The sequence below is a fragment of the Camelus bactrianus genome, chromosome 11, assembly GCF_048773025.1.
Source record: "Camelus bactrianus isolate YW-2024 breed Bactrian camel chromosome 11, ASM4877302v1, whole genome shotgun sequence".
Lineage (NCBI taxonomy): Eukaryota > Metazoa > Chordata > Mammalia > Artiodactyla > Camelidae > Camelus > Camelus bactrianus.
Window position 1 is genome coordinate 29,092,849 of NC_133549.1, and position 19,056 is coordinate 29,111,904.

The 19,056-nt window shown below is 46.2% G+C and overlaps 1 protein-coding gene across 1 annotated transcript; it reads left to right on the forward strand.

Annotated features, from left to right (window-relative positions):
* The first annotated feature begins 2,885 nt into the window (after window positions 1–2,885).
* Window positions 2,886–9,257, forward strand: SPMIP5 (sperm microtubule inner protein 5). Its single transcript, XM_010969851.3, has 5 exons — window positions 2,886–2,940; window positions 4,376–4,594; window positions 8,006–8,192; window positions 8,678–8,778; window positions 8,898–9,257. Exons 1-5 carry the CDS (start codon window positions 2,886–2,888, stop codon window positions 9,041–9,043), a joined length of 708 nt encoding a protein of 235 aa, XP_010968153.2. The 3' UTR covers window positions 9,044–9,257.
* The last annotated feature ends 9,799 nt before the right edge of the window (window positions 9,258–19,056 follow it).

The window sequence follows — 19,056 nt, forward strand, 5'->3', positions numbered from 1 at the left end:
TGTGGCCTAGACTATTTTTTTTTTTTTGCACTCTTAATTTGTAAATGGAATTATACATGCATCATCACTGACCTCCCCCTTTACCTCATCCCAGATGGAAACTGATTTTCAGGTCCTTTCCTAGGTGTTGCAAGCTTTATTAACTTTCATTCCAACAAGACTGGCTCCTTGGTTCACTGGGAACCAAGCCTCCATCAACGTGATGTCTACGAGCCCCCTTTTCCCCGAAGCTAAAGACAGCAGTCGGTCCTGCTAGAGGGAAGGCAGATGGGCCAGGGTAACCATTGACAACTCCACTGCACTCAAGCGAAGTTCATATAAAAAAGCAGAAAGCTACAGTCTGGCCAAACTGGCTGCTGCATCTAGGGTCTTGGGTTTGTTCCAGGCTCTATGTTGGGGTCACCCTGCAGAGTTGGCTCTAGAAGCTTCTGAATAGTCTGAGGTGGGTCCTAGGACTCTGAGGGTGGTATTAATGTGTTCTTCCTAAATGGCTTTCATCTGAGGATCAGTTCCCAGGGGCAGGCTGGGAGGTGCAGTCAAACAAGCAAACATACTAGAACGTAGGGCCAGCAGGCAGTCTGGCCTCCCTTTCCTTCCCTGGACAGGGAGCGGCTGGAACTAGCCGTCTGTAAAGGCCACTCAGTCCCTTGGTCTGGGTCACGCAGTGGGCGTGGTGGTTTCAGTCTAGTGAGATGAAAGCTCAGCTCCCATAAAATGAGGCCGTTGGGAGGAGTATGGCTCCACTTTCCCCACATCCCCTCCTTTATTTCAGTGCTTTGTCCCCTTCTGCCCGGTTACCTGTGTGGACCATCTGGAAATTTGTCTTTCCTGGTAAGAGACACAAGGCTAGGAGCGCAGGGGTGTGAGATGCTTGAGGGGAGCTGCCACCCACCCAGGCCTCTGCTTCCTTCCCAGGCTGTTCCCGGCCCAGGAAGAAGGTCTGTTCCCACCAATCCTCTCCTCGTCCCAGAGACCTCCTGGCCCCAACCCAGGTCTCCCCAGAGTCAATATCAGAAAAGGCAGCTCTAACCTAGACCTCTTCAGTACCCCTCTCCCCAGTTTCCAGACCCAGAGGGACCACCAGAACGGCTGGGGATACCATGAACAGAGAACAGCTTCAGAGGCCAGATAATTGCTGGGCAAATCCCTAGATTTCACCCCATGGGCCGACCCTGAGTGAGGTGCAGGCAGGAGGAAGTGCCCCACATTCACTGGGGTTCACTGGCCCCCTCTGGCACACGGATCCCGGGTTCCTAGTCAGGTGAGGAGGAGGAGAGGCAGTCTGGGGCTCCGACCCCGCCCCTTCCCCTCCCCCTCCCCCGCAGGCCAAGTGAGCTCACAAAGGCGGGGAGCCTGCGAGGTCCGGTGGAGGGGAGGGGCAGGCAGGAGGTCCCGTGGGTGGGATTCAGGCCACCCAGGTGAGCAACACGGGGTTAGGGAGGGGGGAGATGGGGGGTGGGGCAGAGGTGGTGGGGGGTGGGGCGGAGGTGTTGGGGCGTGTCCACGCTTTCTGACCAGCTCCCCTGGCCTCATCCCCTGGAGGCCTCCTCTCCATGCTCTTCTACGCCTCCTCCAGGCAGGCCCCGGGGGCCAGGGGCCACAGCCAGGCTGGGAGCCACAGCCGCCCAGCCAGTACAACCTGTTGCCGTCCCCTCCCCAGCGGCAAACTTTTGGGCAACACAATGTTTGGGCAACACAACTCAGAGTTTAGAGATCTTCCATTCATACCTCCTTGGATGCAAGAACCTTCAAACAAGTGCCTTATTTTACAACCTGTAAAATGGGGACAAATAGAAACTAACCCTTAGGGCGGCTGTGAGGATTTAATAAGAATGCAGTCCCGCCTTCAACCGTATCATAGCAGGTGTTCTTCAAATGTCTGAACCCTTTAAAAAATTCCCATCACTGCTGACTAAACCCTGAATGAGGCCCTCTGCACCATCCCTGAGTCCTCCTGTCCTGGCCGCCAGGGCATCACTTTTGAGAGATGTACTGGCTTGGCAGGGTAGGACTTGGCACATCTACAGATGCCAGATACAAGACCTGGCCCATTTTCGGGATCCTGGAAGGGGTAAGGGGTCTGGCTTGGGAGACAGCATCCACATAAACTAATGCTGTGTGGTCCCCCCCCCCGCCACCCTCTGCTCACCGATCTCGGACACCATTCCAGCCTTTGGGACTTCTCATCCCTTCCAGCCACACCTTACACTAATTCTTTGTTGTGGGGCTGTCCTGTGTCTTGGATGTTTATCAGCATCCTTGGCCTCCATTCACTAGATGGCAAGCAGCACCCCATCCCCCAGTTGTGACAACCAGAAATATCTCTAGACACTGCCAGATGTCCTGAGGGTGGTGCTGGGGCTGGGGGCAGCAAAAACCACCACTGCAACCTGATTCCACCTGGATGAAGAAAGGCCCTGGGGGTGAGGGTGCATTATCTCGCCCCCTCTGAGGTTCGTGAGCCTGACCTGTTGGGGGTGGGTGACTCCTGGGTCTTGCTCATCTTTGTATTCTTTAGTATTCTATCGTAGTTGGTGGCCATAGTGTGTGCCTGTTCATAGTAGTTGAATGGATGGATGACAGGTTGGGTGAAAGGGGTCGGGGCCCAGGGGAAGAGAGTCACTGGTGGGTGGTGATCTGCACAGCTGTCATCCGGGTTCATGTAAAAGGTGATGCTCCTTGCTGTCAGGCCGCTGGCTCTCTAACGGAAACCAGCTGTGTCTGCTGATTTTGTGAGGATGGCAGAGCTTTCTCTCTGTCCCGACCTGCTGGCAAGGTCATTGGACTCCCAGGGCCTGCAGCACACGTTCGGTGAGTTCTAGAGGCAAGGACATCTGATGAGACAGTTTCATTCCCTCTTCTCTTCAATAGCAGAGAGCAAAATCATGAAGTCTTCCAAGACCTTCATGAGACAGCTGCCGGTCACACCAGGCTACAGTGGTAAGTGGTGATGTGCCCTGCAGGAGAACCACAGTCCTGATCGCTGTCCCTCCCTCGGCCCACTGTCCGTGTCTGTCCGGCTGATTGGACCAGTGCAGGCACCTCAGCTTTTAAGACACTTGTTGAAAGCGCTCCATTGCTGAAGATGACTGATAACTGGGTTCTGATCAATGGAGAGACACAACTTAGGCCAAATCTCCCAGGACATGGCCTGGTATGCAGGAAGGGCTTAATTAATGTACGTTATATGCATTTGGACCAGGATAGACATAGTGAATAAGCTGATGCCCTTGGGTAGATCTATTTGGATAAATCTATCAGTTCTACCCGCTACATGGGGTAGTGACAGATTCCCTGTAAGATTTTTGTGAGGATTAAAGGAGCCACATAGATAACTTATTTTAAATATCTTGGCCCTTAGCAAGACTCAGTAAAGGTAGCCTGTATTCCTATGTGTGTGTGAATATACACACTCAAATGAAATCTATGCAGATCAAAGTAGACCCTAATGGAGAAGAAACCACTGTGGCAGGGCCCCTGGGTTTTCACGGTCTCCTCTATAATATTAGCAAGTCTTTTGATTGCCTGAGGGTTGAGGAGACTGGATTGTGGTTGAAAGACTTTCAACTCTGCCAAGACCAGTCTCAGACTGGATTCTTCCAGAAGAAGCTTCTTCCAGGTTCAGGGGGTGGGGTTGCTGCTTTCAACCCTGGGGCCAGGTTTTCTTACCTGGGGACAAGGGCCTTCCCTTGTTGGGCTTCAATAGTGAGACTTCTTTATTTATTTGCAGTTTAAAACTAAATTCTTAGCCAGTTTTTCCCCCTTTGCTCTTTTAAAAATGGTCTTATTGTGACAATATTGTAGCACTTAGGATTCAGCATGCAGTTTAAATAAATAGTTGTGTTTTACTCATACTAATTGTAATGATTATCTGTGATTTTGTGGGAAATGGTGAAAAATTGTGCTGGGGTGGATCTCACAGATAATGAATTTACCTTTGCGTGTAATAGGTCTCTGCTTTTAATAAGCCCGCAATTTCCAGATGGCCCGACAAGAAAGATCCCAAATTGCATTTGGGAAGCGTCAAGGAAAATAAGCTTTCTCTCTAAAAAGATGAATAATTTCAGTTACTCCTCAGACTATCATTTTGGCCCATTAAATGCTCTCCCTTCTTGCTGTTCGGACTGACATCGGGGGCTTTGCTATCAAAGAATATTCTCTCCCCAGCTCCAAGGTCTTTTTTTTTTTTTTTTTTTTTGTGGCCTTGGGGGGTCCCAGCAGCTGTGGAAACAACGGCACAGCTTGTATTAAAGGCCTTTGGGAAAATGCAGGGTTGTTGGCCAAGGAAGAAATGGCAAGGGGTGGGTGAGATTCTGGGGCATTGGGGCAGGTTCTGAATCCCTCACTGAAGGTGGTGATGTCCTGTCTCTTGCAGGCTTCGTGCCCTACCTTAGCTGCCAGGGAACCTCCGGTGAGGATGACATGTCGCCCTGTCTGAAAATCTTCCAGGAGAACACACAGCGATATAAAGACCAGCTGGAGGAATTTCGCTGCTCGGTGGCCACTGCCCGGAAACTGAAGCCCGTCTGCTCGGAGGAGACGGTCCTGCGCGCCCTGCACCAGTACCACCGGCAGTACCACCCCCTGAGTCTGGGTACTGACCCCCGGAAACCAGCCTCCCTTCGCCCCTGGGACCAAGCCCAGGGCCTGACAGATTTGCTGAGCTGCCACTGAGAGAGAGCACAGGGTCCAGCCCACTTCTAAACCCCACAGGCGTCAGTGCAAATTGGAATTTTTGTTCTCTTTTCTTATGGTTTGATGCCTAGAGAAGGTCCTTGAACGTTTGTTGTAAAGCTGGTTTGGTGGTGCTGAAGTCTTTTAGCTTTTGTTTACCTGTGAAGCTTTTGATTTCTCCATCAAGTCTGAATGAAAGCCTTGCTGGACAGAGTATTCTTGGTTGTAAGTTTTCCCCTTTCATCACTTTAAATATATTGTGCCACTCCCTTCTGTAGAGTTTCTGCTGAAAAATCAGCTGATAACCTTATGGGAGTTCCCTTGTATGTTACTTGTTGCTTTTCTCTTGCTAATTTTAATATTTTCTCCTTATCCTTGATTTTTGTCAGTTTGATTTCTATGTGTCTTGGTGTGTTCCTCTGGGTAGATCCTGTGTGGTACTACTCTCTGTGCTTCCTGAACTTGGGTGACTGTTTTCCTTCCCAAGTTTGGGAAGTTTTCAGTGATTATCTTTCCAAAACTTTTCTCAGGTCCTTTCTCTCTCTCGTTTCTTTCTGGGACCCCTATAATGCAAATATAAGTGCACTTCATTTTGTCCCAGAGTTCTCTTAAACTATCCTCATTTCTTTTTATTCTTTTTTCTTTTTTCTGTTCTTCAGTAGTGATTTCCACTAATCTGTCTTCTAGCTCACTGATCCGTTCTTCTGCCTCATTTAGTCTATTCTTCGTTCCTTCTAGTGTGTTATTCATTTCAGTGATTTTATTCTTCAACTCTGTTTGGGTAGTCTTTATATTTTCCAACTCCTTGCTAACAACTTCGCTTTGTGCATCTATACTCCTCTTGAGTTCTCTGAACATCTTGGCCATCATTACTTTAAACTCTTTCTCAGATAAATTACCTATCTCCTCATCGCTTATTTCTTCTTCTGGGATTTTACCTTGTGCCGTGGCCTGGGAGATATTCCTTGGCCGCCTCATATCGTCTATCTTTCTACGTGTTTGTGAATTCCTTCCACAGGCTTTGGGATTGTTGTTTTCTTATTTCTAGTATCTGCCCCTGGTGGATGAGTCTGGACTAGAGGTTTATGCAGGTTTCCTGGCAGGGGGAGCCAGTGCCTGCCCACTGCTGGGTGAAGCTTGGTCCTGGACCTCTGGTGGGTAGGGCTGTGTCTAGAGGCCTTTGTGACTTAGGAAGTGTGCTGATGGGTGGGGCTGTGTTCCCAACCTGTAGGTCATTTGGCCTGAGGCTTCCCTACAGACTGTTGGGAGGGGCTAGGTCTTGGTGCTAATGATCCAATTAAGATACCAGCCTCCAGGAAAACTCATGAAGATTAACACTCCTAGAATATCCACCACGAGCTTTTATGTCCCCTGAGTGAGCCGCAGCTGTCCCCCAAGCCCCCAGAAGACCCTCCAAATCCAGCAAGCAGGCCTGGTCCAGCTTCCTATGAAATCACGGCCTCTGCCCTTGGACCTGGCGCACGCGAGTGTGCGCTTCCCAAGCGAATGGAGTCTCCGTTTCCCCCAGTCCCATGGGGCTCCTGGCACCAAGCCCCCCTGGCCTTCAAAACCAGATGTCCTGGGGTCTCCTTCTCCTCCCAATGCTGGGACCCGAGCCGGGGAGCCTGACATGGGGCTTAGAGCTCTCACTCCCGTGGGAGGGCCTCTGAGACTTAACTAATCTTCAGCTTGTGGGTATGGGGGGTACAGGGCCCAAATATATCACAAGCACGCCGCTCCTACCTTCCTGCTGTGGTTCCCTCTTTATGCTTCCAGTTGCAGAGGATCTTTTCGCTAGGTTCCAGTCTTTTTTTCAATGGTTGTTTAGCAGTCAGTTGTGGTTTCGTTGTAGTCGCAAGGAGAGGCAACCTGCCACTCCACCATCTTGACCGGAAATGGAAAGACTTTGCTTCTTAAAGGGAGAAAGAATCATTTCCAGGGGGAGAGGGAGACAGGTGGGGAGGAGAGTGCAGGGTCCTAAAGCCCCTGGGCAATCATCACACAGGTTCCGTTATCAGCTGTTTTCTCAGTAGGTCCTGCCTTTTAGTTGCTTTCTCTGTGCCAGCACTGTTATTTCATTCCAGCCATGAGGTTGATACTGTTATTCCCACTTTAGAGTTGGAGGAAGTGAGGCTTTGAGAGGTAGTGTCCCTTGTCTAAGAGAGCTCCTCCAGCTGCTAGCTGGGTGGGAAGGGGTTTTGTAGGGAACAACAACCACAGTAACACTGACAAAAACAACTGATGATAAGATTATATCAGGTTCATAATCACAACAATGATTTGTCCTAGACCGTCTTTAAGATCTAAAGGCCTATAGGAAAAGGAATGGACTGATTGCCTTTATTATTATTACTGTAACTGGGGACTTTTCAAGAACACAGGCTAACTCACATGTTTCTCGTGCTTTAGAAGTTTCCAAGCCATTACAAGGAACATCTGCCTAAGAGTTTTGGATTTAGCCCAGCTCTGTGACTGTTTGCTGTGTGACCTAGTGTGGGTTGCTTCACCTCTCTGAGCTACAGTTCCTTCATCCAGCACAGGGAAGGATGGACTAGGCACTCCTTTGAGTGCCTTCTAGCTCTGAGGTTCTGGGACTCAGTAGCCCGTTTCAATTCTCACAGCAGCTGGAGGAGGCAGATGGGGCAGTAATCTTTTATCTTACAAATGTGAAGTTGTTGGTCAGCCAGCCAGCACTGAGTCTGCTGTGCTTTTTCCTGACCTGCATGCTTCTCTTTTTTTTGCAGGGGAGGGAGAATTAGGTATTTATTTATTTATTTTAATGGAGGTACTGATGCAGGTACTGGGGATTGAACCCAGGACATTGTGCATGCTAAGCACGCGCTCTACCACTGAGCTACGTCCTCCCCCCGCCCCACACGCTTTTCTTGATTACCTTATTTAAACTGTCAAAGAGCAATGTCTGAAGCTTTTTTATTAATCTGAGAAGAAAGCAGGATCTGTTTAAGAGCAAGAACTTGGGACTCAGACCGACGCGGGTTTGAATCCTGGCCCTACCACTTCCTTGCTGTGTGACCTTGGCCAAGTCTCTCTTTACCTCTCTAAGGTTTCCGTATCCTCCTCCATAAAGTGTGGGTAATAACGGCACCACCTTCTTGCGCTTTGTGAGAGAATGAAACGAGAGCGTGTGTAAAGCCCGATCTGGGTTCTGGGCACACAGAATCGACCAACCAGTGGCCGCGGGCCCTGTTGCATCCAGAGACCTAGGGATTTACCCAGGGCTCGTTGCTGGGGTGCCCGCTAATTTGGGAGCACTGCCCCACTCACTGTGTGGCTTCCCGAAGCCCTCAGGAAGCGTGGCATCTTTTTACAGAATGCAAATACATAAAGAAACAGCTGCAGGAGCCCCCGATCCCTGGCTGGGCGGGCTACCTGCCGAGAGCCAGGGTCACTGAATTAGGCTGTGCCACCCGGTACACCGTCATGGCCAGAAACTGCTACAGGGACTTCCTGAACCTCGTGGAGCAGGCCAAGAGAGCGCACCTGAAACCGTATGAAGAGTAAGTCCTGCTTGGGTCGTAACCACAGGTAGCAACCGGGGGCAGAGCAGATCTTAGGTCAGGGGTTTCCAGAAGCCCCCAGCCCAGCACTGGGGCCTATTTTTGTGTCTGATTTGTTTTACAGAAGGGGTTGTGTTTGTAATTGCATGACCTTCCCAGTAAGTAGCCACCCTCCGCTCCCCACCAGTGCCTAGCAATCTCCAAAAGGCCTGCTTCTGGTCTTTGCTGGTTTGTAGGGAGAGGATGGGAGAGAAAACCAATAGGGCCCCCTGTCCTGGCAGCAAGGTAAGGCTCAAGGATGCGGAAGAAAAAGTCTCTTGTGGCCTCAGTTTTCCCTTCTGTAAAATGGAGATTATAATCCTTACCTTTAGCATAAATGGTAAAGATTAGAAATAAACATACCGTGCTCATAGGGAACTGTATAGACTATATTTATTTTTATTATTAATAAAAAAATAACTCTATGATTTTTGTTCCTACTTTAGAATATATGGAGTCAAGTCCACACCACCTCCTCCTCTTCCTTCTCCCCCAGTTTTGCAGCATGAAGGGCTGCTGCCCAAACATCCAGATTTCTCTCTTCCAGGTAAAGGAGCCCTTTCTTTCCTTCCTACTGTTTTTAAAGAGGAGATGGAATGTTTGCAGTAGCCTCTCTGCTTTGCTGGGCCACCTGCCTGTAACTTGTAGAGCTGATTTCTCTTCCAGGTGCCGGCTGTCCTACCCTTGCAAGAGCCCTGATGGATGACCCCAGACCTCCAGCGACATGTGACTGTACCCAGAGGCCAAGTGTGTCTTGCCATGGGAAGATTTATCTAGAGCCACTGTCCTCAGCAAAGTACACAGAAGGGTAGAAGTGGAGAGCCTCACAAGGAGAGGCGAATATTAAATGAGACTCAGAAGCTTACCATTCTCTCTTGAGAGTCAGCCCCTCACACATTCATCGATGGGCAGTAGGGAAAACCCCTAAGAATCCTTTTTACTGCTGCCTGCACCCTGGCTGGTTGGCAATAGCGCGTCATTCATGATAAAGACCTTTTATTGTCATGTGAAAATAAAGAAGCAACACTTCCTAGCATGCCAAAGGTTTCTGTGGATTGTTTTCCAGGTTATGTCGACCTTGAGAAGGGCCAGGGTGGGGCACGTCTCTTCCTGACCCCGAGATGCACCTGGATCAGGCTCTCCCTGAAGTCCTTGCTCAGCCCTCTAACCAGCCGGTCCCCATCAGCTACCTTGGGTCCCAGCATGGCCGTCTCAAGCACTGGCACAGAATTGTGCCCACCTCAGCCCTGGTGTTTCCGAATCCCAGTCTCCAGGAGAGCCCAGCTGGCAGACACCAGCTGTACTAGTTTCCCAGAGCTGTGGTAATGGTACCACGGACTGGGTGGTATAAGACAACAGAAATTTGTCGTCTGGTGGTTCTGGAGGCTACAAGTCCATATTCAAGGTGTTAGCAGGGCCCTGCTCCCTCTGAAGCCCCAGGGGAGAAGTACTCCCTGCCTCCTCCCCAGCTCCCTCCTGGTGGTTTGCTGTCAATCTTTGGCGATCTTTGGTGCATAACGCCAATCTCTGTCTTTGTCATCACATGGCGTCCCTCTGTGTCTGTGTCTTCACATGGCTGTCTTCTAATCAGGACACCAGTCACACTGGATTAGGGCTCACCCTTCTTCAGAATGACCTGGTCTTAACCAATTACACCTGCAACAGCCCTATTTCCAAATCAGTCACCTTCTCAGGTACTGGAGATTAGGATTTCAACATACCCTTTGGGCGGGGGAGGACGCAATTCAACCCATAACGCTGGCTCACATTTCATCACCCGCAGGCACTCGCTCTGACCTCACTCTGCAGCCGCTGGTATGAAGGGGACATCAAAAGCAGCTCCTGGGGCAATGAGGCCCTTGCTATCAAAAGACTCAAAACTGCAGGGCCAAAAGATGCAACAAGTCCCTGCTTGGGAGTTTTTCCCAAGGTAGGAATTTTCACCTGGGCTCCCTGGATCCCCAGGTTTCCATGAGTAGAAATCAGGAGTCAAACCTTTGACTCTGATGAGAAAAAAAAGAACGCGGATGAGAAAACGTTAAGTCTTTATTTTCACTGACCTCCACGTGAGCTATATTATTTCCTTCATTTATGAACGTAGGCGGCAAACCACAGACGTACCTGTCACCTTTGGCCAGTAAAAATCCTAGGTCTTTTCATATCATATGACTTTCATTTTGCAAAAGCTTGAAATAATGTCGATCACTACTTTATAATTATAATCGTTATTAGAGTTACTGTATCTACTCTAACGTACTGTTGTTCAACATCTGTATAAGCAAAAGCTTATATGGCTATTTCACAAATCTATGTGAATATTATTTAATTTTAATATTTTGATAGTATTTCAATATACATAGATTCCTTTGTAATCTCATACATTATATTTTACACATTTAAAAACATTGTTCTAAGAAGAGATTCACAGGTTTCGCCAGACAGCCAGAGGGTCCCTGGAAGAGAAATGGAAAGGAGCCCTGGTCCTGAGAAATAACCAAGGGTGTGTGTAAAGGGTTATTGTCATAGAAAACAACAACCCAAACCCAGTGGGACTGGGGATTACAGTGCATCCCATTATTAAAAAATAATGTGATAGAAGAAAGCTATAGTGGAAAAGTATTTGTGATACAGCACATGAAAAAAGCAGGACATAAGACAATATAATAACAGCAAACCCATGTACACACACACACTAACACACACACTCACACACACACACTATAATCCTGTTTTTTTGTTTAAAAATAAGGGAGGAGGAGTAAAGGAAGCTAGTCCATCACACAGTGGTTATTTGGATGATGGTGTTATTGGTCCTTTTGTATCTTCTTGTGTTTTTTCCTTTTTTTTTTTTAACAGCTAACATGCATTGTTTCCATAATCAGGAAAAAAGTATTTTTTCCTTATTTGAATTAATTAAATCCTTATTTGGATTGATTAAAAGATATTTTAATCTTTTAGAGATTGCATGTTTAAAGAAAAAAAAATCCACAGCTCAATAGAATTTAGTTGCATTTTCATCCAAGGGCTGGGACCAAGCTCAGTGAATAGTTGGGATTTTTTTTTTCCAGCTTTCTTAACACCCTGGGAGAGTGACCCCACTGTCCCAGGAAGGAAACCAGGAGGTTGATCCCTCACCTGCTGGGGGCCGTGTGGTCCAGGCTGCTGCACCTCTGCTGGCTCCCCGGGAATGAAAGACATGGGAGGCAATTCTGCCTGTTTCCCTTTCCCAGACCCCCATAGAGTTGGCAGATGACTGCTCTGGACTCAAGGCTTTTGAAGTCTTTGCCCATGAAATTAAGGGACGCCAGGACCAAAACTACTCTGTGCAACTGTCCTCAGCTTGATTTCATCCATGAGATCAAATTGGGCGTCAATATTTAAGTCACTAGCTAATTTGTTTGGCCCCAACCTTTAAAAAATGGCTTACAGCAGTAAAACAAAAACAAAAACAAAAAATATACATCCGATGACAGAAATAACAAAATTGAATAAAGACAATTAAAAAATTGTTTAATAGTATCTAATTCTTCTGCAGCTTCATGATTAAGATCACCAAGTTCACTGTGCAAATCAAACTCCTTTTGTTGAAGCAGTTCCTCATCGCAGTTCTTTCCCTTAATCTTGATCCTTTCTGCTTCTCCCTAGCCTATAATTTTAGTGCGTCGTCTGTCGGGGGAGGTGGAGAGGTGATTTTACTGCGCAGCAAATTATCATTATTAGCACAAGCTGCATCTGTAATGAGCTCATTCTTGCCACTAAAAACAATTCCATTACCTAAGACAAAATTCCCTGGGTCTGGAAATGCTGAAGAAATGGAAGGTATGGGTTTGTATGTTTTTTTTTTAAAACAACAGGCCCTTTTGTGAGGATAGTTTGAATTCTGTGGCAGTTAAAGCGTTCCTTTGGGGTCCGTTCTTTCTCTTTCTGTGGGAGAACTGTCAGCGCCCCTGGAGGCCAGATGTTGGGAGAGGATGCCTGGGTTCCCTGTCCTTGTTCACCGTCCCAGAGAGTGGTGACTGGTGGCTCTAAACAGGATCTCAGTTACAGCTTTAACTTTGTCCCCGCACGGCTGTGAAGCGCGTGGCCAGGAGTCAGACACTCCCTGAGTTCAGATCTCAAGTCTGCTTTTTTCCCGGCTGTGTGCCTCTGGAGGCTTTCCTTCATCTCAGATTCCTATTTTGCAAAATGAAGATAACAGCAGGACCAACCCAGAATCATGAGATTAGGCACGTATATCTTGGCCACACGTGCTCAGTAAAGGTTATCAATTCCCATTGGGGTAAAGGGACATGGGGGCATTGCTAGAGAGGACATGGGTTGGCAGTGGGGGCATGATGTCTCTGAACCAACGTAGTGAGTTCTTAGAAGGGCTCAGAACCCAGGGCTCCTGGCCCCTAATGCAATGCTTGCTCTTTTCCCCACCGCACTTTTTCTCCAGGGACCCTAACCCTGCGAGGCAGGCCGAATAGTTACGATCGGCCAGTAATAAAAACAGTCGCAACCTGGCTAATGTGCTTGCTTGTGTCAGACTCTGGCCAACACACTTTTCCTTAAATAGCTTACTTATTTAGTATTACTTAGCATAGATAGTTTCATCTTACAGAAGAGGAAACTGAGGCACACAGAGGTTAAGCAATTGACTCAGGGTCATTTTTCCCAGAAAAAAACACATGTGGCCCTTTCAAAGGCAGCTGATGAATCCCAGATAAAAGCCCCACGTCAGTATTTGGGTTCAAGCCGCATTTGACTGGATTCTCCAGAGGCTGAAAGGAGGCGTGCTCCCCACCCTTCCTGACCAGACGAGGGTACCATAGGGAAGGGGCAACAGCTCCTCCGTGACCTAGAGAAGCGGGCTGCCCAGCCCCAGGGTCCTTCAGGCCTCGTTTCTGACATGTGCTCTCCTGAAGTTCACACCAAAGGCAGCTCCCCCAAGGCCTCTCTGTCCGGCTGCGGCAACCCCCGCCCTCCACAGTCCCAGACCCCAGCTCCAGTTCGCCTGAGATCACTTCTACTTGGTTAAACTCAGCCCAGTTTTGGAAGGTGCTGAAAGTATTTTAAAACCTATTTGTTTAAGGGCACATCTAACTTATTTCATAATTCGTGTGCATGCTTAGCACATCTGTGGCTTCGCAAAAGCTGGGATGGTGGTGTTTCCCTTGGTTGCCTTTCTCTCACTGTATCTACTTACGAACATTCTGAGGACCTCACTTAGCTGGTATGTCTAAAAAATCTTCCTATGGGATTTATTGTTATGAATGAGGCTTTTTATTTGCACTTCCTCAGCCTCCTGCCCTGACGGTGCTAACCCTTTTAATAGGACAGAAATCACTAAAGGTCTTCCTTCTAAACCAGGCATTGAACATTTTTTTTCTAGAAAGGGCCAGATAGTCAATATTTTAGGCTTCCCATGCTGTATGGCCTCTTACAACTACTCAATTCTGCCATTTTAGCAGAAAAGCAGCTAGAGATAATGTATATGTGAGTATGTGGCTGCGTTCCAATAAAACTTTTATTTATAAAAGCTGAAATATTTTTTTAAATTGAAGTACAGTCAATTGCAATGTGTCAATTTATGTGTACAGCACAATGTCCCAGTCATGCATATACATACATATATTTGTTTTCATATTCTTTTTCATTAAATTTTATTATAAGGTATTGAATATAGTTCCCTGTGCTATACAGAAGAAACTTAAAAAAAATCTTTTTGTATATAGTGGCTAACATTTGTAAATCTCAAACTCCCAAATTTATTCCTTCCCACCCCCTTTCCCCGGTAACCATAAGATTGTTTACTACATATAGACACTGAAATTTTAATTTCATATCATTTTCATGTATCGTGAAAGAATATTCTTTTGAATTAAAAAGATTTTTTTAATGCGGAAACCATTCTTGGCTGGAGAGCTGTACAAAAGCAGGTGGCTCATGGGCCCTAAGTTGCCAACCCCTGTTCTGAACCACAGCTTAACCCAAGGGACTGTTGCCAGCCAGGATCTTGTATATTTTGTAAGCACTATTGGTCAACCAGGTGCCCTCCTGAGAGAGAGACCCTTCTGGAGGATCTGGGAAACAGAATCCCCATGTGCCCAGAATACTGAGAATGTAGCCCCAATTCACTGTCCAGAGGGAAAGGGACAGGAGTGATGTGGAGCTCAGATTAGCCGGGAGAAAGCCTGCAATTTCTTGAGAGAAAAGGTAGAAACAAAGGCTGTAGAGGCTTTTCATACCCTGCATTAAAGTTAAAATCTAATTTAGATGAAAATGGATGCATTGAAATTAACTGTGCGTGCAAGGCTTTCGTTGTTAAGCTGTGTACCCTGTAACGATAGCTTTACCAAATTTATTCCCGTGGCTTGAAAATAAAGATGCTTTTTGAAATTTGATTTTGTTGTTTTACAAATCATTTTAGCTTTGTGAGTTGTGCAAACTCCATTTCTGATCTGCCTCAAACAAAAACAGAGCATTAAAGTGTTTAAGATTCAATCAAAGGCTTGCCGTTTGTGGTACAATATTAAAATAACAGAAAAATCAATTCAATTTTTATTTGGAACATGATTTGTCACAAATAGCATTCTAATAGATAACACTGATTATATGGTAGCAAATGTGATTTATATATACCAAGCTTTACGCCTTTGTCAGAGTCATCATTAAGGAATTTGACACGTATGCGGGAGAACAATAAATGTCAACTGAAACACATACCAGTTAGATATAAATGGGATGCTAAAATGAGTGATGCTGGCACATGCTATACTTATAAGTAATAATATGCAGTCTAAAGTAGCTTGCGTTTTCAAACAAGAACTCTTTTTATGCTGTCATTTAAAATATCTCATATTCCTGAAGGTCAGGCATAAATGGCACTATTAGCATTAAAAGCTAGTAAAAGAAAAAGTAATTTGTTGTTCATTTAACATAACATTTTATGAGATAGCTTTGTAAAGTATTCATATATTTTTTTCCCTACGGAGGCTGAGAAGACATGGTGAAGATGCTGGTTCTTAACGGAGAGCTTTTTATCGCATCTTCGTTACTGTTCACATCTTGATTCAGTGAGATCTTTGTGGAATTATGTGATTTGTGCTTGGGCAGGTAAATGCTAAGAAATAAAGCTGTTTACACAAACGTGGTTTTGGCTGGCTCCAGCAAGATGCCGTCCAGGTCCTGGGTTTGGTCCTCATCAGTAGTGCCACAGGCAAAGGGATGACAGCAGGACACTGAGGGCGAGGGGCAAGATTGTCAGAGCAAATATCTCTCTCTCTTGTTCCTTTTTCTCTTAAATTTGAATAAAAAAATTAAAACCACCAAAAAACAACATTGACAAATACCACTGGAGCCACCACCTGGAATTAGCAAAGATGAATCTTTTGTGGTATTTGCTTCAAATCCTTTTGCAATGAAAAATAAATACGACACCACTGATAAAGGAGGATTTTATTTTATTTTATTTTATTTTATTTTATTTTATTTTATTTTATTTTATTTTATTTTATTTTATTTTATTTTTTATTGAAGTATAGTCAGTTACAATGTGCCAATTTCTGGTGTACAGAAGAATGTCCCAGTCATGCATATACATACATGTGTTCATTTTCATATACTTTTTCGTTAAAGGTTACTACAAGATATTGACTATAGTTCCCTTTGCTATACAGAAGAATTCATTTTTTATCTATCTTTATATATAGTAAAGGAAGATTTTAAATGTCCTTGTTTTGATATTTTGTACCACATCTGCAGTGAGTAGTAGTATTTTGTGAGCACAGATGTACATAAATGATAATTTCTGTATCTTAATGGTATCTTCCTGACACTTCCTTTTCTCCTCAACAGGACATTTCGGGGAAAAACTCATGTTGATATATATGGATGCTAGCTCATTCTTTGTCATTGTTGAAGTTGTAATTTGGGTAACTGATCAGAGTGAATTTTATTTGTATTCCCCCAATTACTAGTGAAGACGAATCTCAAACATTTATTTATTTTTATTTTATTTTATTCTTTAAATGAATTTTCGGGGGGGCTGGGGGATAATTAGGTTTTTTTTTTAAGTTATTTTTAGTGGGCGTACTGGGGATTGAACCCAGAACCTTGTGCATGCTAAGCATGCACTCTGCCACTTGAGCTATAACCTCCTCCCAAATCTCAGACATTTATGATTCAAGTTTCTTTGTGCGTCTCTTTGCTCATGTCTCTTTGTCCACTTTTCTACTGGGCTGTCCTTTTCTTTATGTACTCTGAATACTAATCCTTTGTTGTGTCCAGTTCAAATGCCTTCTCTGAGGCTGAGCTTGTCTTCAATCCTTGTCTTTGGGGTCTCTGTTATCCTTAAAGAATAACTCAGGCCTGCCTGCCCTTCTTGCTTCATTCATTGGCTGTTTATCAAGTGCTGGGCCCTGTTCTAAGTGTTGTGCATGATTTATCTTATTTAATCATCAAAGCCACCCTGTGCAGGAGGGCTACTGTTATTCCAAGGAAGTGTCGAGGTTGGGGAGTGAAGAAGCCCACACAGGTGGTACAGGTAGGGAGAGAGCTGGGACCCGAGGCCAGCTCCCCCTTCCTGCAGAGCTGGGCGTGTAAGCCCTGTATCACGCTCAGAGAACTAGCAAGAGTGAGGATCAGAACGTGTCATCATAAACCCTTAGAAGGAACCACACATGGCAGTTCTCGGTGCTGGTTATCCATCTCCTGGGAGTTTTCAAAAGTGCTGGTGCTGGGCCCCAACTCAGAAACTCTGGGTGGTCTCAGGTGTGGTCTGGACGTAGGGTTTCTTTTAAATCTCCCCAGTTCAGCCAAGGCTGAGCACCTCTCCTCCATAATTTGTAGTTTTATTGAGATCTAGGAAGTCCAGAAGGTCTCAGACAGAAACCAATTTCACTGTACCAGCCAAGATCTTAAATGCTGTATAGGGCTTCAAGAAAAGATTTCTAGAAAATACAAGGAAAAAAGGAGAATGAAAGAAAAACCGCATGATACGGAGCTCAAGCACTTCAGTTCTGCTGTGAATTAGAGGCATCTTTGTAAAGGGGAGGGCGGCTCCTTCTGCCCTCATTCTTGGAATCTCAGGGGGTGAATCACCTGCTGTTCTCTTCAAGCACCAGCCCCTGCTGCCACATCATTCAGAGAATTGCTAAGTGAAGCCATTTCTGGATTCTCAGAATTGAGCAGTGGATCCTCCCACTCTGTCCAACAGGTGTGCCTGACACCACCATCCCCACACCTTCTATCCGGCACCAGCTATTTACTCACTGGGGCCCCAGGAGCAAGTGAGCAGGTCAGTGGGGGGCTACTGGGAGGCTGTGCGTGGGCAGCAGGCCAGGCTGGAAGGGCCGCAGTCTGCACACGCCCCAGCAGCTCCGCTTCCCGTGGTACCAAGCCCCCCAAGGTCTGGGCGCAGACTCTACCTGCTCATTGAAAGAAGACCATGCAGGCTGAGGCCCCATCCAGCTCGGGCAGGAAAGCCAGAAACCTGGCCCTGACCAGCTGTGCGTTAAGGCAGATAGAGCCCTCGGGGTAGCCCCCGGGTTATGGCACCTGTAAAACATTCTGTGGATGAGCTGAGCTCCCCCACACCCCTCCACCTGCCCGCCGGGCATAGGCCCTGTGAGTGGCTGCCCCAAGTTGACTGGTTGCCTTTCTGTTTCCTCCCAGGCAGAGGGATAAATGGGGAAAGAATCTGAATACGACAGAATATTCCATTTTCTTAATATTAAAGAGCTTTTAAAGTAAAAATTATATCAAAAAGATGCCTAAAATGGACACACAATTGGACAACTCACAGAGAAAGAAATACAAAGGGCCATTAAACACTGAAAAGGTGTTCACTCTCATAATAAAACAAACTCAAATTACAACGTAAGGAAAAGCAGTTTTACACGCCAAATTGACCAAAGGTCGGACAATTCACCATGTTGATGAGGGTCCGAACCTCTCTCATGTTAGAACAAATCATACGATGCTGTGAATAGTTGACTTTTTTGGCCCGCAAAAGTGGTAGTTTCCCACTGTATTATTGGTCGGAGTGTACAGTGGAGTGTAATTTGGCAATGCTGATCAAAATAAGCAGCCTAAATGCTTCTGGGACAAATCTGTATCTTGTTAGAATATCATCAAAGGATGGTAGTTGCGTGAATATTCATAACGGCAAATCGTACACGTCCATCGGCAGGGAGGATCACACCACACGCGTCCCTCAGCGGAATCTGTGAAGCCCCACAAAGAATGAAGAAGCCCTTTCTGGACCATTATAGAATAATACTCACTTTATTGTTAGTGAGGATGGTGTGTATTGTGTGCTACCATTTGTCTGGAAAAAAAGGTGGGTGTGGCTGGGGTGTGTGAGACAGGTACCTGAATATTTATATGTAGAATATTTCTGGGAAAAACTCAAGTTGTCTCTGGGAAGAGGAAACGAGAGACCTGAGGGCAAGGCTAGAAGGCCCGGACCTCGAGTAAGAGCTCCTGCAACATTAGCATTTCGGGCCATGTGCATGTGTGAGCTTTTTTTTTTTTTAAAGCCCTGCATCCTCCAAGGCACAGGCACACACTCTCTCGGGGTCATTCATGCCTCAGGCTGCTCTTATGTGGGGCCTGCTCCCCTCCCTAGGATGCTAAAGGCTGAGTGGGCAACACGTGGAAGCAACGATGACCTTTTCAAATAAGACGGAATTTCACTAAGGATCTAAAGTACTTTAGAACAGGCTACACTAGGTGCCCTGAAAGAGAGAGATGAGGGCAGAGGTGGGCCAGTGAGATGTTTTAGGCATTATCTGCAGCCAAGCTGGCTGCACACAAAAATCATTTCTGAAATGAGACCCCA